The following is a 24,399-nucleotide window of genomic DNA, read 5'->3' as shown; positions in this document are numbered from 1 at the left end:
TCCCCGCGTGGCCGGCTCCTGGGGTGCGCGCCCCTGGGTGCGGCGGCGCCTGGACCTGCCCTACGCGCCTGTCCCGGCGGCGCTGGGGCGCACGCGGCCAGCTCAAGGCGCGCATTTTTCCCATTCCATGCCTGGATTTGGCAACTCGCTGGGGCCAGGCCTCGAGCTGGCCCACGGAAAATGCCACCCACAAAATGCCGACGAGGGCCGGGGTGAGGCTGGCAGCCAAGGCCAGAAAACCACACCCAGGCCGGGATGAGGTTTCCCGAGGGCCCCTTCCGGGGTAGGGGGTGAGGAGGGGCAGCGCCCAGCACACCCATGGGGGCGCAGTCCCTGGGCCTTGCTGGCGCCCCAAGAGTCTCTCGCCAGGGGCTGGGCGTCGGCGGCCCGGCGTGCGCTCGGACCCAGGCACTCGAGTGACTTTTGAACTCTACCCACTAGGGCAATCCAGTCCCGCGTTATCGGGGTGTACTTTCTCCGGGGCCGGCCTTAGGACTCGGGGCGCGGTGGGGGCGGGCGAAGCGCCCCGTATCTGGGCGTCCTTGGCACGACGCACTTTCTCCATTTTCCACATGGACCTGGAGGACTTCAGGCCGCGGCTCCTCCAGCACGGCCTGGGGGCGCGCTGTCCCCCTACTTTGCGCTTCTGCACCCACGACGGAGCCCAGGAGGCGCCCGGGAGGCTCCGCGAGGCGGGGCGCGCCCATCACCGCCTCCGGCCACCAGCCCCGCGCGCCCGTCCCCACGGCGGGCCAGGCCGCCCGGGCGCCGCCCCAGCTCCGGAGCCGGCGGCAGGGCGCGCGCAGCCGCTCGAAACTCCCCGTTTCTTTCCATTTTCCAACTTTACTTTCAGCCCCGCCCCCCGTCTCCGCCCTCCGGGCCGGGGCGCGTCAGCCGGCGCGAGCGGGGGGCGCACGGGCCGGACCCCACCCTGCGCCCCGGGCGCGCGGGGCGCGCGGGGGACACCAGAGCGCGGGCGCCTCCCTGGTCGCCGCTGGCCGGGGCCGCGGGCGGGGACAGGCGGCGCCCCGCGGGCGGGCGGACGGACGGGCGGGGACAGCGCGCGCCCCGCCCCGGCCCTTCCGCCCGGCCCCCCATTAGCGCGCACGCAGCGCCCGCGCGGGAGGCGGCGAGCCCGGGCCGAGGAATGAACGCGGCGCGCGGCGCCCGCGGCCCGCACCCCGCCTCGCCCCCGCCCGCCCGGGCCGCGCCCCCCGACGCGGCCGCGCCCCCGCCCGCGCCGCCGCCCGCCCCCCCGGGCCCGCCCCCCGCGGCCCGCGGCTACTCCCACCAGCTGCTGCTCCTGCTGCTGCAGTGAGCGCGCCGCGCCCCGCCATTGTCCCCGCCGCGCCGCCAGCTGCGCCGGGCCGCGGGCCGGGAGGCGGGGGGCGCGCATGGGGGGGCGCGGCTGATGCCGCCGCGCCGCCCGCCCAGGCCGCGTCCCGGGAACCCCGGCCCCCCGCGGGCCCCGGCCCGGCTCGGCGCCCCGACCCCGAGCGCGCCCCCATGGAGGCGCCGGCGCCGCCCGCGGCCGAGCCCGACGCCCCGGAGCGCCGAGGGGACACCCCCGACGGCGCGCCCCGCGCCGACCCGGACCCCGACGCGCCCGCCGCGGTCGCCTACCGCCTGCAGGACCTGGACACGCTCGCCACCGTCGGTGAGTGGGCGCCGCGCGGGGGCCCGGCCGCGGGGACGCGGCGCAGACAAAGGGCCCGGCCGCCGCGGCCCCGCCAGCTCCAGTGTCCGCGCCGGGCGCCCCGGGGGGCCCCCGAGAGTGGCGGGGCGCGCGCCCACCCCGGCTCGGCTGTCGGCGCCCCGCGCGGCGCTTCCGAAGGCGCCGGAGTTGGACTCACTCCGCCCACCCCGGCCCCCCGCCCCCCGCGACCACCGCGGCCGGGGCGCCCGACGTCACAGACCCTGGGGGACGCCGTCACCTGCGGCGCCTCGCGCGCCCTCCCGGCGGGGACACCCCCCCACCCCACCCCCGCCCCAAAGAGGCACCTGCGCGCTCGCCTCGCCGGCGTCGCGCTGCCCAGCCGCGGGGAAGGGCGTGGGGTGGTCGGCCCTGCGCCCAGGGCGCGCGCCGGGGGCCGGGCACGGTGTCCCCAGCGTTCAGGGACGGGCCGCGCGCGCTCGGCGGGGGTTTTCACCCGCAACCCTCCCGGTTCCCCCTGCGCCCTGCCTCTGAACTTGGGGTTTCCCTTGCGCCCCCCCCCCCCCGAACTTGGCCCCGACGGGCCAGCTTGGAAAGGCAGGTTTCCGGCCCCGCGAGTCCCCGAAGGCGCCGCTTTTGGGGCCACCCCAGTGAGTCCCAGTGTCCCGACCCCCCCGGGGCGCCGGATTCAAACAGCGCCGCGTCGTCTTGGCAACACCTGCTGACTCAGGGGACAGGGGACGAGCCAGGGCAGCAGCTTTCGGGGAGACGTGGGGGGGCGGGGAGGGCGCGGCTGTGGGACCTGGCGGGGCGCAGAAGGTGGAGCCGAGGGTCAGGGTCCTGGGTTAAGGTGAGCCTGAGGGGCAGCAAAAGCCATCAGAGGGGGGGCCGCTCCCCAGCGCCCCCTCCCCGGGTGTGGCTGTTGGGCGCCTGCACTGATTTCAGGGGAATCCGCGCTGATTTCAGGGGAATCCGCTGTTCGCGGACCCGGCGTGCACAGAACCCCAGGCTTGTGGCCCTCCAGTGCCCCATGGAGGCCCCGGGGAGCCCCCTGCCTGATGGCACGCGCCCCACAGTTGTATTTGGGCACCCCCTCCCTTGGGTGTGTCGAGAAAGGCGGGGTGGGAGGCCAGGGCGATCGCTGGGCGTGGCGGGTGGAGGCTGGGGACGCCACCCGTGGTGTCGGGGGGGGGCCCAGGGGGCACAGCCACGCGGGCATGGGGTGCCTGGTGAGTCAGGTGCTGCGTAAAAATAGCATGTGGCGCCGGGGAGCGGGCGGGCCCGCGGGGACGTGACCTCCGGGAAAGGTGGGGCTGCCCAGGCGAGGATGCTCGGCGGAGAGGGAGGCCTTCCTGGGGGCGCCAAGGGCGCGAGGGGACAGCCTGGGTGGAGGAGCCCGCGCTGGACCGCACCCGTGTGCGCGCGTGTGCGAGAGACAGAGACGGAGTGGTGGAGAGAGAGACATAGAGATGGAGAGAGACGGACACGGAGAGAGACCTGGGGACGGGAAGGAGACAGACACACAGACACGCGGATGAGGACAGAGCTGGAGGCCGGAAGGGGTCCCCAGGTGACCGAGGGTGGCCGGGCGGCGGGTCCTGCCCGCCGGGTGTGGCCTGGAGACACCTGAAGTGTGGCATCCTGCGCCCCAGAGCCACGCCCGCGGTGTCCGCCGCCTTCTCTCCACAGAGCGATGATTGCAAGACAGACGGACAACCTGAGAGAGGGACAGAGACACAGAGACTCGGACACCCGGGCTGGGCCGCGCGTTGCTCTCCTGGCCTTTCCTGCCACCCCCGAAGCCCCTTCTTTGGCGCTTTCTGGGCAGCCTGAGTGCCCCCTGAATCCTGGGCATGGCCCCCGCCAGTTGGGACTGCAGGGAGAAGTAGCTGGACGTTTGCAGGCGCTGGGGCTGCTCCCTGATGGGCCTGGAGGTGATGGTGGGCAGCTCCTGGAGGCCAAGGTGGCCGGTGTCCCTTGGGACTGTCCCCAAGGGGCCTCCCCGACTGCTGTGTGAACTCCTGGCCAACGTCAGGGGTCTTGGGAATCCCAGCTATTCTGGATGAACCCACTGGCCACTGGACTCAATCTTACCTTCCCACCTTCCAGCATCCTAATCCTGCAGTGGGTTCCCCATCTGTCCAACCCCCATCCCTAGGAGTGCCCCCAAAGTCCCTGGGTCACTTAACAAGCCCGGCCCGAGATTCCAAGACTTTCTTGGAGAGCAGGCCCAGAACTGGACACCAAGTATAGTCGGTGGAATACTATGCAGCCATGAAAAGGAGATGATGATGAAACTCTGCCATGTGGGAGAACAGGGATGTATCAAGAGGGAAGATGCCCAGTGACATCTTGGTGGCCTGGACGACCGCACACTTAATTCTGTCTGGAGTGGGCACTGGAGAGGAGCTGGCCCACTGGCCAACCTCCCTGAGTGGACAACGTTGAGGTTCTCCAGATTTGGGCTTGTATTCTGATGCCCCCTGAAGATCCAGTGAAATCTCACCCACACGCCCTGGTGTCCCCAAGCCTGGTCTCATCAGGTGACGCTAGCCTGGCCAGACTCCCCCTCTGCTCCCAAAGATTCCGTGCAAATGCTCCCAGGAAATGTCTTTGCCGTGGAAGTCACACAGGGTGGTCGGGGTCCAGGCGCGTGTCTGGCACCATTGAGTCGACGGGCACAGACGCCACAGGCTGGTGGGCAAGCAGGGGGCAGCTGACTTATTTCACTGAACATCCTTCCCTCCAGGGGCATCTGTTTTCTTGCAGTTGACAGAATTTGCATCTTATTTTTCATGGCTGTGTAGTATTCCACCGAGCATATATTCCACACCTCTGTCCTCTTGGCTGTCACTGGGCATTGTTCCCTCCAGGCGCATCCATGTTGTTGCAAATGGCAGGCCTGCATCGGTGTTTTGTTGTTCGTGGCTGCATAGTATTCCATCGGTTTAGTGGAATTGCTGCATGGTATTTTAGTTCATGGCTGCGTAGTATTCCATGGCATTTTCAGAAGCCACGCCAGCTGCGCCGGCCTCTCCGGGACAACAGTCAGGCCTGTCCTTGCTGCCCCTGTGCTTCCTGTCTTCCTGTGTCACTTGCCCTGGTGGTTACCACTTCCCAGGCCCTTGATTTGTTTCCAGACAGGGCATCCTGAGGCTGGAGAGTTTAGGACAGTGGCCGGCACCCGTGCCCATGTGTCAGGGACTCTTGCGCCCACTTCTTTGTGGCCCCTGTCCGTCAGGGACGACCCCAGTGTCTTAGAAATGAAGGGCTTCGTTGACTCTGAAGAAGACAAATTTTTGTTTTTCATGTTTGCACCCAACCGAACGGGTCACTTTGCTGGAATTTAGTCCATGTGTGAGTCACTTTCTCCTCCAGCACGTGGTGTTTTCCTCACGACTTGGGTGGGGAGTGACCTTGCAGAGGCATCCCGTAGGTGGTCAGCGGGTGCTGCGAGCAAGTGGCTGCAGCAGTAACGGGGGGACCGCAGGACAGGGTGTAGTTCACGTTTTCAAGAAGCTTTCTCAGGATCGGGGTCTGGCTGAACCTAACTGGGGGCCCATGGCGGATCATTAATGGTGTCCCTCAGTTAAATATTAAATAAATGTCCTCAGCATTACATAACTGATATCGTAAGGCAACTTTAGCCATTGATTTCCGTGAGCAAGGGTAGGAGTAGGGAGGAGGTCTCCCATCTCATCCATGAAATGAGATTGCATCTCAGGGGCTTTGGGGGAATGTGGTGGCTTGAGTATCTGAGGGGCTTTGGGGGAATATGGCGCCTTGACTGTCTCCATGGCTTGGGGCATTAAGGCGCCTTGAGTGTCTGTGGTGGGGCAATATGGCGGCCTGAGTGTCTGAATGGCTTTGGGGCATTATGGCGGCTTGATGGTGGCTTGAGTGTCTTTAGTGGGGCAATATGGTGGCTTGAGTATCTGAATGAGTGTCTATGGCTTGGGGCAATATGGGGCCTTGAGTGTCTATGGCTTGGGGAAATATGGCACCTTGAGTGTCTATGGCTTGGGGCATTAAGGTGCCTTGAGTGTCTGTGGTGGGGCAATATGGCGGCCTGAGTGTCTGAATGGCTTTGGGGCAATATGGCGGCTTGATGGTGGCTTGAGTGTCTGGTGGGGCAGTATGGCGGCCTGAGTATCTGAGTGGCTTGGGGCAGTATGGAGGCTTGAGTGTCTTTGGTGGGGCAATATGGTGGCTTGAGTGTCTGTGGCTTGGGGCAATATGGGGCCTTGAGTGTCTATGGTGGGGCAGTATGGCAGCCTGAGTATCTGAGTGGCTTGGGGCAATATGGCAGCTTGAGTGTCTATGGCTTGGGGCAATATGGTGGCTTGAGAATCTGAGTGGCTTGGGGCAATGTGGAGCCTTGAGTGTCTATGGTGGGGCAATATGGTGCCTTGAGTGTCTATGGTGGGGCAATATGGTGCCTTGAGTGTCTATGGTGGGGCAATATGGGGCCTTGAGTGTCTATGGTGGGGCAATATGGTGCCTTGAGTGTCTATGGTGGGGCAATATGGGGCCTTGAGTGTCTATGGTGGGGCAGTATGGTGGCCTGATTATCTAAGTGGCTTGGGGCAATGTGGAGCCTTGAGTGTCTATGGCTTGGGGCAATATGGCGCTTTGAGTGTCTATGGCTTGGGGCAATATGGCGGCTTGAGTGTCTATGGTGGGGCAATATGGCGGCGTGAGTATCTGAATGGTTTGGGCAATATAGTGCCTTGAATGTCTACGGTGCCTTGAGTGTCTATGGCTTGGGGCAATATGGCGGCCTGAATATCTGAGTGGCTTGGGGCAATATGGCGGCCTAATATCTGAGTGGCTTGGGGGAATATGATGGCTTGGGGCAATAAGGCGCCTTGAGTGTCTATGCGGGGCAATACGGTAGCCTGAGTATCTGAGTGGCTTGGGGCAATGTGGAGCCTTGAGTGTCTATGGCTTGGGGCAATATGGCGCTTTGAGTGTCTATGGTGGGGCAATATGGCGGCGTGAGTATCTGAATGGTTTGGGCAATATAGTGCCTTGAATGTCTATGGTGCCTTGAGTGTCTATGGCTTGGGGCAATATGGCGGCCTGAATATCTGAGTGGCTTGGGGCAATATGGCGGCCTAATATCTGAGTGGCTTGGGGGAATATGATGGCTTGGGGCAATAAGGCGCCTTGAGTGTCTATGGCAGGGCAATATGGTAGCCTGAGTATCTGAGTGGCTTGGGGCAATGTGGAGCCTTGAGTGTCTATGGTGGGGCAATATGGCGGCGTGAGTATCTGAATGGTTTGGGCAATATAGCACCTTGAATGTCTATGGTGCCTTGAGTGTCTATGGCTTGGGGCAATATGGCGGCCTGAATATCTGAGTGGCTTGGGGCAATATGGCGGCCTAATATCTGAGTGGCTTGGGGGAATATGATGGCTTGGGGCAATAAGGCGCCTTGAGTGTCTATGCGGGGCAATACGGTAGCCTGAGTATCTGAGTGGCTTGGGGCAATGTGGAGCCTTGAGTGTCTATGGCTTGGGGCAATATGGCGGCTTGAGTGTCTATGGTGGGGCAATATGGCGGTGTGAGTATCTGAATGGTTTGGGCAATATAGCGCCTTGAATGTCTATGGTGCCTTGAGTGTCTATGGATTGGGGCAATATGGCGGCCTGAATATCTGAGTGGCTTGGGGCAATATGGCGGCCTAATATCTGAGTGGCTTGGGGGAATATGATGGCTTGGGGCAATAAGGCACCTTGAGTGTCTATGGTGGGGCAATATGGCGGCCTAAGTATCTGAGTGGCTTGGGGCAATATGGAGCCTTGAGTGTCTATGGCTTGGGGCAATATGGTGGCTTGAGTGTCTATGGCTTGGGGCAAATGGCACCTTGAGTGTCTATGGTTGGGCAATATGGCGCCTTGAGTGTCTATGGTGGGGCAATATGGGGCCTTGAGTGTCTGTGGTGGGGCAATATGGCGCCTTGAGTGTCTATGGTTGGGCAATATGGCGCTTTGAGTGTCTATGGTGGGTCAATATGGCGCCTTGAGTGTCTTTGGTGGGGCAATATGGTGGCTTGAGTGTCTGAGGGGCTTTGGGGCAATATGGCTTCTTGAGTGTCTGTGGCTTGGGGCATTATGGGGGGATGCCAGAGGGTGAGGAGTAGCTTCTCCCCTAAACGTCCAGGGGTCATGGGGCATGTTGCTGTGCTCCCCTCGTGAGCATGAGCCGCTGGCCTCCGTCATGGTCATTGGAGACATCAGTGGGGAAGTCAGTTTGCCAACGGGATGAGGAGGCCTGACCCGTGCTGGCCCCGTGACCCCAGCCCATGGCCTTGTCCCCCGAGGAGGCTGACCCATGCTGTGCCCCCAGGAGGCTGACCCATGGTTCCCCTGTGACCCCGGCCCCAGCCCAGTCCCCCAGGAGACTGACCGGTGCTATCCCCATGGCCCCAGCCCCGTCCCTGGCCCTGTAGGCCCCGGGAGGCTGCCCGCTGCTGTCCTGGCGGCCCCATCCCTGGCCCCAGGAGGCTGGTGCTGTTGTCCCACATACCCCGGCTCCGGCCTGTCCCCCCGGACGCTGACCGCCGCTGTCCCCGCAGGCACGGGCACCTTCGGGCGCGTGCAGCTGGTGCGGGACAAGAAGGCGCAGGACTTCTTCGCGCTCAAGGTCATGAGCATCCCCGACGTGATCCGCCTCAAGCAGGAGCAGCACGTGCACAACGAGAAGGCGGTGCTGCAGGAAGTCAGCCACCCGTTCCTCGTCCGCCTGTGAGTGCGCCCGCCCCCCTGCGCCCCCCAGCCCGCTCCGACCCCCCAGCACCCGGCCCCGCCCCGCCCCGCCCCCTGGGGTCCCCCACCCCACCCTGCATCCCGCTGTCCCGCCCCATCCCTCTAGGGTCCCCTGCACACCCGTCCCCTGCCTCTCCTCCCCGCTGTGTCTCCCCGCCCCACCCTATGTCCCCCTATCCCGTCCTCCCTGCACCCCCAGCCCCCTCCGTGCTCCTCCGTGTCCCTGCCTCTGCCCCTCCTGGCCTCTTCCGTGCCTCTCCCCTCCCCTCCCTTCCCATCCCTGGCCCCTCCCTCCAAACTGACCTTCAAGTTCTTGCACGAACCAGCTCTGGAACCTTCTCGTCTCCTCCAACGGAAACTCTGTCCCTGTGAAACAAGAACCCCACCCCCGCTCCCCTGGGCCCCACTGGGTGTCACTGTGGATTTAATGACTCAGGCGTGGACGACACGGGATTCGTCCTTTTCTGTCTGCTCATTGCACCAAGCACGGCCGTGCCTTCGAGGCTCAGCCATATTGCCGCAGGCGTGGGGCGGCCCTTCCTTTTTCATGGCTGTGTAGTATTCCCCTGTAGAGACGTACCCCGTTTTGTGTATCCAGCCAGCTCTCCAGGGACGCTTGGGCAGTTTCGGACTTTTGGCTCCTACGACTCAAGCTCCCATGAATTACAGGCATGCAGAGATAGGAGGTGTCCTGGGGTGACCTGGGAGGAACATCCTCGTGGGTCCTGTCAGCTCTCCATGGTGACGGCACGAGGCTGTCCGGGCAGACCGCCTGCCTGGAGATTTCCGCAGAATTTAGCAGCCCCAGCACCGTCCCTGCCCACGTTGCCCCTTCACGACCCCCCTCCCGTGGTGAACCTTTGGGCCAACTCCCCGGTGGGAAGGGACCGGACACATTCACGGGCGTAGGTAACTAAAACGAGGTGGCCCCGGCAAGGCCCCATGCCTGTGCTCTCTCGCTCAGTCAGAGATCTCGTCAAGCGGCCTCTGCGGGGTGCCGAGGTCAAGCATGAGGATCAAGGGTGGCATTGGAGCCCCCCACTTTGGAGGGGTGCCCTGGGGGCCATGGTGGGGTTCCCGGGGCCCTCTGAGAATGAACTCAGCGGAGTCTCGGGGTCTCAGGACACCGGCAGGAGCCAGGTGGGGGAGCCTCATTGCACCACCACTCGGTGCTGGAATCATTTGTGCAGTTGTGTTTTGGGGGGTTGGTTTCCTGCCCCCCAGGACTGATCACCCCAGCTCTGCTTTTCCGGGGACCCTGCCCCTGGCCGGGAGGCCACCCAAGTAGCCATCTGCATGGGCTCCAAAAATCGACTTGGCTTGGAGGCAAAAGTCTGGTCCTTTCAGATAAAGAAGAGGACCCCAGCGTGCTCGGGAGGGGAGTCCGGGTCATCCGCCCTCAGGCCTCAGCTTGGGTTTGAACCGGGGACACTTGGAGCAGACGCGGCAGCTGGACTCTGGGCGCCACGGCCGGTCTCAGCGAGACCCCGCTGGCGTTGCCCGCTCTTCGGGCAGTTCCTGGACGTGCTTCTGTCCCTGTCTCAGTCCCTGGGCGGCCTCGCCGCGCTCCCCGGGCTTGGGAGCAGAGCCGTGTCCACCGGGTCATGTCCGTGACCATCGGGCAGACAGGGCCCCGCGGCACTGGCCGAGGAGGCTGCGGTCGCCCCGCAGGGTGGACGCCACATCTGAGTGTGCATCTCTTTGGTGCCTTGTCACCTGCGCAGCCACACCTGGGAGTCTCAACCCCTGGGTTTTAGGGTTCCCACGCGTGGGCGATTGCGCCCCCAGTGTCTGGGCCACACCTGGTGTTGATTCAGTCTGTCTTGGCACCTGCTGAGTGTCCTTCACCAAGACCTTGGCCCCCAGGGTAGGCGCCCCCATCCCCGGGTGTCCACCACCTGTGGCCAGCGCCCGCCCATCACTGACGGGGCCCTTAGATTCTGGACCAGGGAGCCCTGCCCGGCGCTGAGGCTGCGCCCTTGGATTCTGGACCGTGCACCCTGCCTGGAGCTGACCATGCACCCTTAGATTCTGGACCGTGCGCCCCGCCGGGCACAGACCCCTGTGTTCTTAGATTCTGGACCGTGCGCTCAGCCCGGCGCTGACGGCAGCGCCCTTGGTTTCTGGCACTGACCCCCGCGTCCTTAGATTCTGGACCGCGCGCTCCGCCCTTGGATTCCGGACAGAGCGCCCCGCCTGGCGCATCCCATGGCGCCCTTAGGTCCTGGACCAGACGCCCCCGCTTGACGCAGACCGCTGTGCCCTTAGATTCTGACACTGACCTCGCGCCCTTAGATTCTGGACTTAGATTCTGGCACTGATCCCGCGCCCTTAGATTGTGGACCGTGCGCCCCGCCCACCGCCGTCCGCAGCATCCTCAGATTCTGGCACTGACCGCGCGCCCTTAAATTCTGGACCGCGCGCCCCACCCAGGCCGGCGCGCGCCCTTAGATTCTGGACCAGGGAGCCCCGCCCAGCGCCGACCTCGCGCCTTTAGATTCTGGTCACGCTCCGGCGCTGACCGCGACCCCGGCTCTGCCCGCAGGCTCTGGACCGGGCACGACGAGCGCTTCCTCTACATGCTCATGGAGTTCGTGCCGGGCGGGGAGCTCTTCAGCTACCTGCGCAACCGCGGCCGCTTCTCCAGCAACGCGGGGCTGTTCTACGCCGCCGAGATCGTGTGCGCCCTCGAGTACCTGCACGCGCGGGAGATCGTCTACCGTGACCTGAAGCCGGAGAATATCCTGCTGGACAGGGACGGACACATCAAGCTCACCGACTTCGGCTTCGCCAAGAAGCTGGTGGACAGGTGAGCCGGGAGCCGTGTCCAGGGATGGGGAGAAGGTGAGGCCAGCTGTGACCCAGGCTCTGGAGAAGCCGAATCTCTCTGTCTCATACCCAGAAACACGCACCCGCTCCTTGCCTTGGCACGATGATGCCCGTATTGCTCCAGGCGCCCTAGTTGGCCAGCGGTGCCATCACACAGCCCCCCATGTGGGAGTGACGCCCCAGAAGGGCCCCGGGTGGGGGGACAGGTGCACGGGGTGGCTTCTCCGGAGCGCTGGAAACGCGTCCCTTCTGCGCCCTTATTTCTGGGCGCACCGGGGCGGGGGTCCCCTGGTTGCTCAGTCCCTTGCCGCCTCTAGGTGGGGCTGGAAGCTCACTTTTTAGCAAGCCCCAAGTGTCCTCTGAGCTAACCCTCTCCAAAGCTGTCTGCTCCGGCCAAACCCCAAATGTCCCCCAAAATCCCAGCTTGGAGACTGAAGTCGCAGGACCGAGCCGGCCTCCGTGCGCCCCTGGAGGGCAGCAGTGCGCGCTCACTAACACCGGACGCGAACTCGGGAATTCCGAGTCGGACCCAGCCTGGCATGGAGGGCTTTGTGCAGCGCAGGCGCGCCCCGTCTACACCGTGGTGCGGGGTTCCCTCCTAGTGCGGGGTTCCCGCCGTTAGCTGGTGGCCTTTCCTGCGTCTGCCCCGCGCGCACCGGTCCCTGCACCCGTGACCGCCTCTCTCTGCCCGCAGGACGTGGACACTGTGCGGGACGCCCGAGTACCTGGCCCCCGAGGTCATCCAGAGCAAGGGCCACGGCAGAGCGGTGGACTGGTGGGCACTGGGCATCCTGATATTTGAGATGCTGTCGGGGTGAGTAGGGCTTAGCGCGCACCTCCCCAGGGGTGCCACCTCCCTGGGGCTCCCCACCTGCTCCCTGCCCCGCGCATGGCTGAGCCGCCAGCGCGGACCAGGTGTGCCCGGAATATGAAAGGAACCCGCCTCCCCAGCTCCCCAGCACGGAGAGGGAAGCGCAGTGGCCACTTGGTGCCCGTCCACACTGGAGAAGCACCGGCCCACGGGTGCCACTGTGTACACAGGCGGGTCTGGGTACTGCCTGACAGGGGTGCGGTCATCCTCAGCCAGCAGCATGAAGCCCTCTTGGGAATTTTGGGTGTTGGGGGGGTGCTGAATCAGGGTGGTGCTCACTGGGTGCTGGAGGTTGGGCTTTGATAAAATGAACAGTATGTCAGGGCATGTTCCCGAGTGTCTGTGTCCTGGCTGCTCCCCCAGACCTGCCCAGGACTGGAGGGTCTTCTCCTTACCCTGCCAGCCACCCAGCAGGCCAGGATACGGAGCTTCTGTCCATCTATCATCTGTCCACCCACCCGTATTCCATCTCCTGTATTGTTCTATCCACCTGTTCGTCCATCCATCATCCATCCATCCGCCATCCATCCTCCATCATCCATCCGCCCTCTATCCATCATCCATCCTCCATCATCCATCCATCCATCACCCATCCTTCATCCATCATCTATCCATCCGTCATTCATCATGATGCATCCATCCATCACCCATCCATCCTCTATCCATCCATCCATTACCCATCCATCCATCCATCATCCATCCATCATGCATCATCCACCATCCATCATCCACCCATCCTCTATCCATCCATCGTCCATCATCCATCCATCCATCCACCATCTATCATCCATCCATCCATCATCTGTCCATGCTGTTTGTCTGTCCATCCATCATCCATGCATCAGCCATCCATCATCAATCATCCATCATTGATCCATCATCCATCCACCATCCATCCATCATCCATCCATCCATCCATCGTCCACCATTCCCCATCCATCCTCCATCATTCATCATCCACCCATCATCCCTCCATCATCCATCCATCCATCCATCCACCATCCATCACCCATCATCCATCCATCCATCCATCATCCATCATCTATCCATCCATCCATCCATCCTCCACCATCCTCTATCCATCACTATCCACCCATCCATATTCCATCTCCTCTATCCTTCTACCCATCTGTTCCCCCAGCCATCCATGGTCCATTCATCACCCATCCCTCTGTCCATCATCCATCCGTCCATCCGTCCATCCACCGGTCATCTACCTGGGTATCTTTCTGGTCTTTCCGATTTTCCTTTACTCTTTACTCAGACGAGTCTCATAAATCACAGTAGAACCAGCTTTGCTAACACTCACCCTAGGCCGGGAGCGCCAGGCCAGCGGAGCACAGGGGTTTCCTTCCGCAGCCTTGGCCACCAGAGGGCAGTCCTGCCCCACGAACGTCCAGCTCTGGCTTCTGGTGATTTCAGACAGAACAGGATTCACGTGTCCCCAGCGTTAGCTTATAGCCAGCAGCTGTCTCCAGTGACCACAGAGGGGGGGCTTAGACCCCAGGAGCCTCCACCCACGCCCCGTCTTGAGCTCAGGGGTCCACACCAGGGGTCCCAGGGCCAGTTAAAAGCATTGGGAATAAATTTGGAACCAACGGGAGGCTCCATTCTGCCGGCCGGGATTCGCCTCCGTCAGGCGTCAGTGGAGAAGTCCCTCTGGCGGGATAATCCTGTTGCTCTCACGGGGTCGGGGTCGGCTGGCCTGGTCCAGAGAAGCTTCTGGGAGCTGCGCCCTCGCCTCGGCCCCTTGAGGCCCCCGTGAGCTGGTCTGTGACAACTTCTCGGCTTCCCTCGGCCTGTGCGATGTGCAATCCGTTTCTCCTGCTAGTTTGGGGTTTTCCTCCCAATTTCCAGACGCTGGACGAGTCAGGTCCTCGTTTCCACGGTGGGCCCGCCATCTTGAGGGAGCCCATTAGCACAGTTGGTGAACGGCGGGGGCCGCGTGCCAATAAAACTATTTACAAAGCAGTCGAGGGGCCCGCCCTGGTGGTGCAAGGGGGTAAGTCTCAGCGCCGTGAAGCTATCTGCAGCCACTGCAGCATGAGTTCGACCCCTGGCCAGGGAGCTACCCCCAGGGCACAGCAGACCTCTCCTGCCTCCCTGCTGCTCCCCTCAGAAGAGGATTTCAGTGGATCCACCTGTTCTGCTCCCCACTCTGTCTCTGGGGAGTCCTCTCAACCCCCCCACGCACCTCTGGCCTGCACCCCAGCTCTTGTGTGCATCAATAAATACATCTTAAAACTAAAAAGGGAGTCGGCAGGGGATCGGTGAACCCCTGGGCCAGACCTTTGTTGGCTAAACGTAGGAGCTCAGACCTCTGTGGGTCCCGCCTCCCCGCCCACCAGGACCGGGGTGAATCTAGCGGCCTCAGTCGCCGGCCTGTGAGTGTCTCTAGATCCGTGAGCTGCCGTGTCCATGGCGAGGCGGCCCCCCCGCTGCAGCTGTGCCTGGCACCCACCGGGCGCTGCCTGGCGCACACGGGCGAGACGCAAAGGCTGTCACCCCCTTCCGCCCTCTGTCTGGCCTGTCCGCGGGCTTCACGCTGGACCGGCTCCTGCTCCCCACGGAGCTCTGTCTGGCCCAGCGGTTCATCCCGAGGGCCCATCCGCCAGCCCCGGGGGCCCCACGCGCAGGGTTTTCCGCACCTGCTCCGGCTCCATGCGGACGCGTCTGCCTCCAACAGGTTTCCGCCTTTTTTCGACGACAACCCTTTCGGCATTTACCAGAAAATCCTCGCGGGAAAGATCGACTTCCCCAGACACCTGGACTTCAGCGTCAAGTAAGTGAGCCGGGCCGCGTGGCGCACGTTCCCGGCGGAGTCCAGGAGGCGCGGCGGGCGGGGTCACTGCTGCCCCCCGGGCTCAGCATTTCCACTGAGGGGTGAGGTTTTCGAGGCACCGTCTCCGTGATCCGTCACCCCGACGCCTGCTGGTCATGCTGGTGCCCGTGGGGGTCACCGACGTGTGGGATTAGCCGGGAGGCCGCCTCCCGGGGGACCCACAACCCCGCCTGGATTGCGCGCGTCCCTGCTGTCCACCTGCTGCTGCACAGAGCCCTGAGCGCGGCCTCGGGGTGGGCTGCACCCCCTTCCCACGTGCTGACCACTCGGCGTGTGGCCCCGGAGAGAAAACCCTGCATTTTCACAAGTAGGCACCAGTGTTGTTGCTTCTGCTCAGGCCTCGGCCCCGGCTCTTGGGCTGTTCTCACCCGTCGCCATTCCGGGGCCGGAGCTGGACAGACTGTGGCCAGGCAGACGGGCCGCAGCCGTGGTGGGGAAGGCGCTGCAGCGTGTGCGCACAGAGCTAAGCTGCGTTGGCTTTTCTTGCTAATTTTCTAAGTAGGAGCAAAGTCCAGTGAGAGCAAACACATCAGCCCCGAGGTCCGGCTGTCTCGCCTGCGTGTCTGGGAGCTGGGCGGCCCCCTCCGGGCCCCGCGTGCCCACGAACCCGCTCGTTTGGGCTGCAGCTGGCGCTGGCTTTGCCTCAGCTGGATCCTAGGGAGTCTCGCAAGAAAAGGGGGGTGTTTAAAGGGGGCGTCCCTTCCTCCAGGCCCACACCCCCTACAGGTGACTCCGCCCTTTCAGACGGATGGTACAATATTCTGTTGTTTTGGGGCCTCCGGTTTCCTCTTTTTCTTCCTTTCTGGATTGAAGCATCACTGACTGGCGACACGCGCTGAGCTCCAGGACTTCACGGCGGAGGATGAATATGTGTCTGCAGAGCCGAGGCGGAGACGACCCTTGAGGACTGAGCTCTGGGCTTGGGCCATCGGTGTGATCATGAGCAGAAATTCCGCAGCAGGAATCTTCACGACCGGGGCGCTCCTGTGAATATACTGAGTAGATTCCCCACTCTTTACGGCCGAGACCACATTATAGGGGTGCAACGCACATCGGTTCAATCCGAGACTCACTAATTCGCCCCTCCCCTGTTTCATTGTCTCGATGAGTTCAAGTGGAGGCCCTGGAATCCCAGCGCCCCCCACCCCGGACAACCCTGAGGCCCACCCCGCTCTCCTCAGTCTGGGGTCCGAGCTAGAGCAGGAGCCCGGAGTCGCGCGTGGAGTGGTTGCTTGAGCTGGCGTGGAAGGAACCTCACTCCTTCCTTTCTGCGCCGAATCCGATGGCGCTGGCCAGGGAGTCAGTTCTCATCCAGACGATCGCCATGGGCTGGTGGGGTCACCCCACATGCATGCGGGTTCAGACGGAGCTTCAGGCTCCTTGCAGGAAAAGACGGACTCAAAAGCGAAATCTGTCGCCCGCTCCGTAGGAAGACTGTCTGTCTCCCGGCGTTGATGATCGAAGGAACATTCCATCGTGACATCATGTTGTTCCAGGGACTCCTGGGTGCGACTCGGCCTGCGCAGACACTCGGTTGAGTTCAGCGCCGGGGCCAATTACACCCTTCAAACTGCCTTTGAACCCTTTGTCTCGACTCCCCCACCCAACTACCCTTCGGTAACCTCTAATTAATGTCCGCCTGGAAGCATTCTGTTGAATCCCTTCTCTTTGTTTGTCCTCTGCCACGAAGAAGTGAGATCCTACAATGCTCGGGGAACGGCGCCTTGTCAGTCAGGACCCCTTAAATAAACAGACCCGCAGGGCTGGGCGGGCCGTTTATTTTAGTCACGGACAACCTGACCTGGTGTGTTGTAAGCTCAGCCTCACTGTCCTCAGAGAAGCAGGGCCGTTGACGTAAACCCCAGGGCCTGTTCCCCCACAAAGACTCAGCCCTTTTCCTGTAAGCTCGTCCCTGGCAGGAAATAGGAACCCATCAGGGTGAACAGAGGTGCTGGGTAGGGAGACGCCAAGGTGCCAGCTTGACCTCTGAGGCAAAGGGTAAGGTCATGGGGGGGTTTACGGGTTCTGACACGTGGTTCACGTGCACTCTATGGCTCTTGTGTCCTTCCCCCACACAGAGACCTCATCCGGAAGCTACTTGTGGTGGACAGAACCCGGCGCCTGGGCAACATGAAGGTCAGTGTCTGTGTGTGTTGAGTGGCAATGTCTCAGTGTTTAATATCGATCCGATTCCAACTCTGGGCCTACGGAAAATGAAGCCACTGTGGTCTGCAAGGTATCCGCCAGGGTTTGGTTTAGTTTGAGCGCCATTATCGAGCTAGGCTCCGCCTGCAGACAATTTAGTGTCCAGTCCAGTGGCTTCGAGCTATAGCCCCACCGTCCATCGTAAAGACCTTTTTCATCACCTCCCAAGGAAACCCCAGACCCTGAAGCTACAAGCTCCCTATTCTATCTCCTATTTCTTCCTGGCCTCTCCGAGACCCACATGCTGATGACGTGTGTTTCTTTCCAAGAACGGAGCAGATGACGTGAAGAAACACCGCTGGTTCCGGCCTGTGGACTGGGAGACCGTTCCCGAAAGAAAACTGAAGGTACAACATATGTCGACGGGCCACCCTTCGTTCTGTATCCTTGTGCTCCCCGCTGCACGGGGAGGGCTCCCCAGTCTGTGGTTCATGTATTTATGCTCAATGCATCGATAACTGGCACAATATAATCCACCATCTCAGATCGCTGATAAGACACGGTCCCCAACAGCAACCTTAGCCTTCAAGAGCCACCAAGAGGACCCCAAGATTTGTAGGGGCACTTTCTGGGATCTGCTGTCTCCCCACTATCTGTAACCACCCAGAGTCTTTCTCCCTTTTCCCCTGGGGCAGTGGTAAGAGGAGTAACACAGGTAGGCCGCGGGTCTTTATGTTACCCTCACCGTTATTGTGCATAGGTGCTGGCGGTGGCAGCGCAGATGGAGAATTTTCCTTTGGGATATTTCAAACCATATTGAAATTCATGTGGAACTAGAAAAGACCCAAGAAATTCAAAGCAACACTAACAAAAAAGAGGAAGAAGGGTAGTATCGCAATCACAGTCTTTAAACTATACTACAAAACTATAATAATCAAAATAGTGTGGACATGAGACTGTTTTCCAGACTCCCCACTTAGGAGAAACCTGCACAATTGCTGATGTCTGGGGCCAAGCTCAGGCTGCTCAGGTGACTCCTTCTGTGGAAGCTTGATGCACGCGGTTCACTTGATGCAAGTGTTAATCTTTCGAGTGTTGCCTTGTACTAAGTTGACTTGTTTTTTTCAGTCAAGTTGGGGACAGGCTTGCGTTGTTCAAACACCCAATCACTATTACAAGGGACCATCACGGTCAGTTATCTGTAGGTAACTACTGTTTTCTGGGTTTTTTTTTAAATATTTATTAATTTTGTAGAAGAACTGGGGTGCAGGCCAGAGGGGTGGAGGTTGACAGGACTCACCAGAGACAGAGTGGGGAGCAGAACAGGCAGAGCAACTAAAATCCACCTGAGGGGAGCAGCGGGGAGGCAGGAGAGGTGTGCTGCGCCCTGTGGGTAGCTCCCTGGCCCGGGATCGAACTCAGGCCACAGTGGTGGTAGCGCTGAGACTCAAATCCTAGGCCACCAGGGAAGCCCTGTTGATTAGTGTTTAGTGTTTTATTTATTTGTTAGTTTCTTTATAATCATGTAATAAGCATTCATAAAAGGGGATCTGGGTGATAAGTGACGTCTTATGCGCTCTCCCCAATCCTGTCTTCCCGTTTCATTTTTATTTGACGTGTAGCATTCTGGATCATTCCTTCCTACAGTCAAGAAAACTAAGTATGAAGCTCACAGGAGGGGTGAATCGGGTCGTTAAAAGACTCCGTTGTTTTCGGTTGATGACATCGTTACAGCTGCTCTTTGTAGTCTTTTGGGACATTATTTCATTCGACGTATTTGTATTTTTTAATTTCCTTTCATTGTTGCTACGTAACGGCTTCTCGGAGATTTCTCTGTAGTCTCTTCAGTTTCCTGGCAAGCCATGTGTACGCACATACTCATATTTTCTTTTATTTTTAACCCAAAAGCTAGAGTTACATAGGCAGTGTTCTAGCCCTTTGCTCACGGGACTGCCTGGAGATTGTCCCACACACTTGCAGAACTTTCTCATTCTCTTCACGCTGCTGGTTGACTTACCCAGCTGAGGGACTCTGGCCTGTTGCAAGCTCCTGCTGCAGAGAATCACCTCACATTTGGGTGAGGCTGAATCCTAGGGGTCAGCTCGTTGGGTCAAAGGTGCATTGGAAACTTTGCGACTTCGGTAAGGTATTTCTCCACGGCAACGGTGGTGTCCTTGGCCGTCCAGACAGCCATGTCAGAGGGCCTCTCTCCTCCGTAGCCTCAGGGCACAATGAACTCTCCAGCTTTGGACTTTCTCGCCAACTCATGATTGAAAAGCCGCGTCTTTGTGTAGTTTTATTTTTCATTAGTTTTTCAAAGTTCTCCAGGTGACAGTGGAGGGACCACGTGGAAGAGGGGACTGAGCCGGACGTGTCCGGTGGGGTGGGGCCAAGTCTGGCTGGTCCTCACGCTGCCTGGGTTCCATGCCCTGGGTGGAGGCTTCAAGGAAGAAGGGCGTGCCACTCTTAAGTTCCCTCACTTCTTACAGCCTCGTAAATCTTTGAATTCTCGTGAAACCCACGTATGTGTGTGCGCGCACGCCCGACCGCTCTGTGATGGAGACCCTCCCCGGGGCTGTGACGCCCCAGCCCGGCGCTGACACTTCCTGGCGTGGTTTTTCTGAGTTGCCTCTGCACGTCTGCTGCTGGGGAGACTCCGAGGCCGGCCTCGCCCCCCTGACTGCCCAGCTCCGGCTGTGTTTCAGGCACAGGGCGTGACTGTGGCTGATGGGGCACCCGCAGGAGCCTCCGGAGCTTTTTCCTTTTCAAACACAATTTCTCATTAGTGTTGATTCATTGTGGGCGCAAGTTGAAGGTGCCCCAGGTGCCTGCTGTCCATCAGGACGCTCCAGCTGTGTCTGTCCTGTACTTGACTTGATTTCAAGTCTCTTGGAAACATCTAGACTCCGACCAATCCCCCTGTGCTGAGCTGGGAGGTGGGGGTGACCCAACAGTGGCCAAATCCCCACACGTACCATTAGAGGAAGCACATCTGTGAACCTCTGAGCTAACTTGATCCAAATAACCTCATGCCTGGGGCTCGGCAGCTCTCAACCAAATCCGGCCCCCGGCTTGTTTTTGCCAATAAAGATTTATTGGCAGTCACTGGGCGGTTCCCGGGCACAATACCAGATTGGTCACAAAAGAAACCGTATGACTCAAAAAACCCCAAATATGTCCCCAAATACTGACCCTTTATGGGAAAGCTCTGCTGACCCCGTTCTCAATCCCAACGACGTCTTCTTGTCAGCATAGGATGGAAGCTCCATTGCAGACATTCCTAGGCCTGTGTCTGAGGCTTGTTTGCATCTTTCCAGAATTTTCCAGTGTCTGGCTCTGGACTAGTAGCATAAGAACTACCTGCATTGGGCCGGCTTGGGAGTCTGCATTTACCAGGCAGACTAAGTGCTCCTCGACCCTGCAATTTAAGAAGCCAGTGCTTGGGGCAGGTACCCACGTTCCCTAGTAATTCCTCAAGTGTGTGACGGTCCGTCAGACTGACGGTTGAGGTCTCCATTCCAAGCTTTGCCGGCTGATCAGCAAGGACGACTTTGTCATTTCTAGCTTCGTGGTGAATCACCCAGGTGGGGGGTATGTGGCTGAGTCCCAGGCACAACCTTCTCACCCTCCCTCCTTGTCTCTGCCCACCCTGCAGCCCCCCATCGTGCCCAAGGTGAGCGGCGAGGGCGACACATCCAACTTCGAAGCGTACCCTGAAAATGACTGGAATACGGCCCCTCCGGTGTCCCCCAAAGATCTGGAAGCCTTCAAGAATTTCTGAGGCTGGGGAGCCACGGCTGACAGGTGTGTAGGGCTGTGGTCTCAGGAGTGAACAGGCGGTGAGGGGCACGCGGCGCCAACACCAGCAGGATATTGCGTGGAGAGGGCGTGTGGTTGTCATCCTCGTGGTATTTACCAGGTATTGAGAAACTCACCGACTCTTTGGTCTGACTTCCCGCAGAAACGGGCCGAAGCGACCTCCGGACGCAGCTGACGGAGCAACGTCCACGTCGGTGTCCACGTTCCTCTCCGTCTGCCGTCCGTGAAGACGTCAGACACCAGACACTCACCCGGCATTACTTAAGCAACTGGAAATCTCCTCCCGGCCGGAATTCTGTAAAATTGTTGGGGTGGAGGTCTCGTCTCTTCTGTTAGCTCTGTGTTCCTGCTGTAATTCCTTGTTTTCTCTCACTGACATTGGGTGTTTGGCTGGAGCAGACGTGTGTGTGCATGAGAGTGTGTGTGTGTGTGTCTGTGTGTGTGTGTCAGGGAAGCACAACCACGTCCAGGCGCTGTGCCGTCACAGGGCACGAGCTGTCCATCCTCAGCAGAGTCGTCACTTTGGCCTCAATCCCTTTCCCTGTCAGAGTCTGTTCAAGAGTCTGTGCAAGACTCTGCAAAGGACGGTGCATCTTCCGTCCACTTATTTGCATTTTGTGACCATGTGTGCAGAAAAAACCACGGCAGGGTGCGCGTCTAGCATCCTCAGGAACCCCCAAACCCCTGCCCCCGGCAGCTTTTGCATCTGGAAGCCAGAGACGAGGGAGGAGAGAGGAGTTTGACTCTTGGCCTCAGACCACCCGCGTCCGTGGAGCTTGTTGAACTACGCAACAGAGTCGAGAATCTCTCGGATTTGCGTTCGGGAATTCTGCGTGACCCGGAGCAACGTCAGCCTGTTTGAGTCGGTTTGAATCTCTGCCACAAAAGGTGCCTCCACGGACGACCTCCACGCGGTGACCTCTGGGCTCGCATCTTGGGAGCAGGGAGAACAAACCATCTGGGGGCTGGCGAGCGGGGGATCTGCTCACCTGTGCGTCTGCAGGTACTTGCCGGGTTGCGGATAACAGGTGCTTCTCACAGACGGGAGGGTGTCCGCAGATGTTCTCAGCAGTGTTTGCTTTCTCCGGGCCTGGCTAGGAAGGGACTCCCTTGGGGACGATCTGGCTGCTGAGCGGAGGTGTTTCCAGAGCAGTGGCGCCCATCCTGTCCTGCCCACCTGCCATCCCTGTCTCTCTGACCAGTGAGATGCTCCTCCAGGACCCTGCAGTTGGCTGTGGACAGCTATAGCGGCTGCCCATTCTTTGAAGCTCTTGAAGAGCAGATCCACTCACTTGTGTTGTGTGTCTGCTGTCCTTGGAGGTCTCTGCTCTTAAGAAGGAGGTTCTAGAACCTCTGCCGTGGCAGGTTCCCTTCATAGTCTGCCCACAGAGGTCCAGCAGCCCGGGCAGCCAGGCTGGGGGCTGCGTGGGGGGGTGTCAGCCACCCCAGGTGCAGAACAGGGACTGTTGGGGACGCCTTGGCTCCCCGTCTCTGAGAGGTGTCCACGCTCAAGTCAGCTGCAGCCTGGTGCCGTGCAGAGCCTGGGAGGGTGGCCCTCCCGTGTCCTTGCTACCTCTCTCCCCCTCGGCCTCTCTGCGGAGCTAGAAGTCTGCTCCTTGGGAAGTCACCCCTTTTGTCGAAACATAGAAGGAATTGTACCCCGCTCTGCAAACCTGACTTGGGACCCACTTAGGAAATCAGGAGGTAACGGTTTGTGCAATTTTGAAGGTGAGACAGCGACAGTCCCTGAGTCGCTTCATCCTGGGGTGTCCGCAGCTTAGAACGGGGGCCTCCGTGCTCTCTCTGAACCTGCAGGGGAAACGGCTCTCTCAAGGGCACTGAACAAATAAATTTTTATAGTTATTGTGGAGGCTTTGGCTTAAAAAGCTAAAACACAGGGCATCTTGTTGACTACCAGGGGACGACTACGTGCAGACCCATGAGCCCTCATGCGTGGCGTTGGGCCAGGTCAGGGACTCGAGCTCAGCCTTGCAAAGCCAGTGAGAGGTGGAAGGGACCCCGGGACTCCCTGGTGCTGTTAGACTCGTCTGGGGACACGTGGTGTCTGCTGGGGCTGCAACTTAAAGGCAACACAGAGGCGAGTTTCCTGCAGACCAGCCCTAAACCCATACACAGGCTTGGGGTGGCTCGGTCCCTGGTGGGCCTGGGGATGTGTGAACACGAGCAGAGACCATCTGGGCCAAACTTTGCAGAAAAGCCCCACGTTTTATCACCACACGGGAGCAGGAACGAACCCCAAGTCTTCCACGATGGCGCGAAACTGTCACCCCCAGCAACCCTGCACCGTCTCCATGACCGACGGCCTGTAGCGTTGAGCGGGCAGTTTTATTCCCAAGGAGGAGGCTTCGCCGTGCGGAATCTTGGAAGTGCAGGCGGAGACAAAGCTCAGATGCTGAGGCATCTCCTGCGCTTGCATCTCCTTCCCCGGGGGAGCCAGAATCCGCATAAACACTGTGGGGAAATTTAGGTTCATGCTGACGACTTAAAATAGGCAAGAGTTACCCCAACTGCAGCGCCTGTGCCCAAGTCTCCTCCCGTAACGCACCAGAGCTCCACTCCCAGCTGCACGGTGCAACCTTGAGACCTCAGTGTCCAGCGGGGTATTGGGGTGCAGCCCTGCGCCAACCTAGTGGCCTTTATTTTGCACCACCTGTGACAATATGGCTCCACACTGTTAACCGAGGACCCGCCCCCTCTGGGCGGCACCAGCGCCCTGAACTCACTGGAACATCACGTGCTGGACGTGGCCGAAGGCTCCGTGGGGTCTCCGGACCCGCCTGGCAGACACCAGCACCGTCGGGGAAGCCTCCGCCGCTGCACTTGCGCCCCCACGTCTCTCCCTGGTGATTGGCGTGAGCGCCCCTGGTGCCCCCTCGTCTCTCCCCGGTGACTGGCGTTTGCGCGCTGGCGACCCTGATGGGACTGGTTCCGCAGGTGGGGTCAGGGCTCCTGGATGCAGGGTCTGGGCGGAGACCCCTTTTGGCAACAACCTAGAGAAGAGCACGTGAGGTGCTGTGTTCACGCGCTTGCAGCGTTCCAGGTGTGTGTGTGTGTGCGCGTGTTTGTGTGTTCGTGCATGTGTGTGTGTGAGCCCCGGTGGACGTGCAGGGTGTGGGCCTGTCTCCCCCAGGTAGACCCTCTTCCTGCCCACTTTGCAGACCCCGGGGGCAGGGCTTGCATCCTACAGAATGTCCGTCCTCACAGATGTGCTGGCACAGCCTTCCAAAGCCCGTGTGCACACGCGCGCCCTGGGTATGTGTGTGTGTGTGTGTGTGCGTGTGCGTGTGCGTGTGTGCGCGTGCTGGGTGTGTTGTTATTTAAGCCACGGCATCCCCATGTGTTGCTTGACTGGGTCCTGTTGTCTGTCCTCCCTCCGCAGCCCTGTCCCAGCTGCCTTCTCTCGGCACCGCACCGAGCGCCTTGGCCCCGGCTGGCCCGCCCTGGGGT

The 24,399-nt window shown here is 60.5% G+C and overlaps 1 protein-coding gene across 1 annotated transcript; it reads left to right on the top strand.

The window, feature by feature from the left end:
- Positions 1 to 1,506: 1,506 nt before the first annotated feature.
- Positions 1,507 to 20,893, top strand: PRKX (protein kinase cAMP-dependent X-linked catalytic subunit; the record flags this gene model as incomplete). The annotated part of the gene is made up of 8 exons (XM_084258340.1): positions 1,507 to 1,657; positions 8,236 to 8,404; positions 10,971 to 11,234; positions 11,949 to 12,068; positions 14,812 to 14,907; positions 17,046 to 17,103; positions 17,442 to 17,519; positions 20,768 to 20,893. 8 exons carry the CDS (start codon positions 1,507 to 1,509, stop codon positions 20,891 to 20,893), a joined length of 1,062 nt encoding a protein of 353 aa, XP_084114466.1.
- Between the last annotated feature and the right edge of the window lie 3,506 nt (positions 20,894 to 24,399).

Source organism: Talpa europaea, assembly GCF_964194135.1.
Source record: "Talpa europaea genome assembly, chromosome: X".
Lineage (NCBI taxonomy): Eukaryota > Metazoa > Chordata > Mammalia > Eulipotyphla > Talpidae > Talpa > Talpa europaea.
This window is presented reverse-complemented; position numbering and strand designations above follow the sequence as displayed.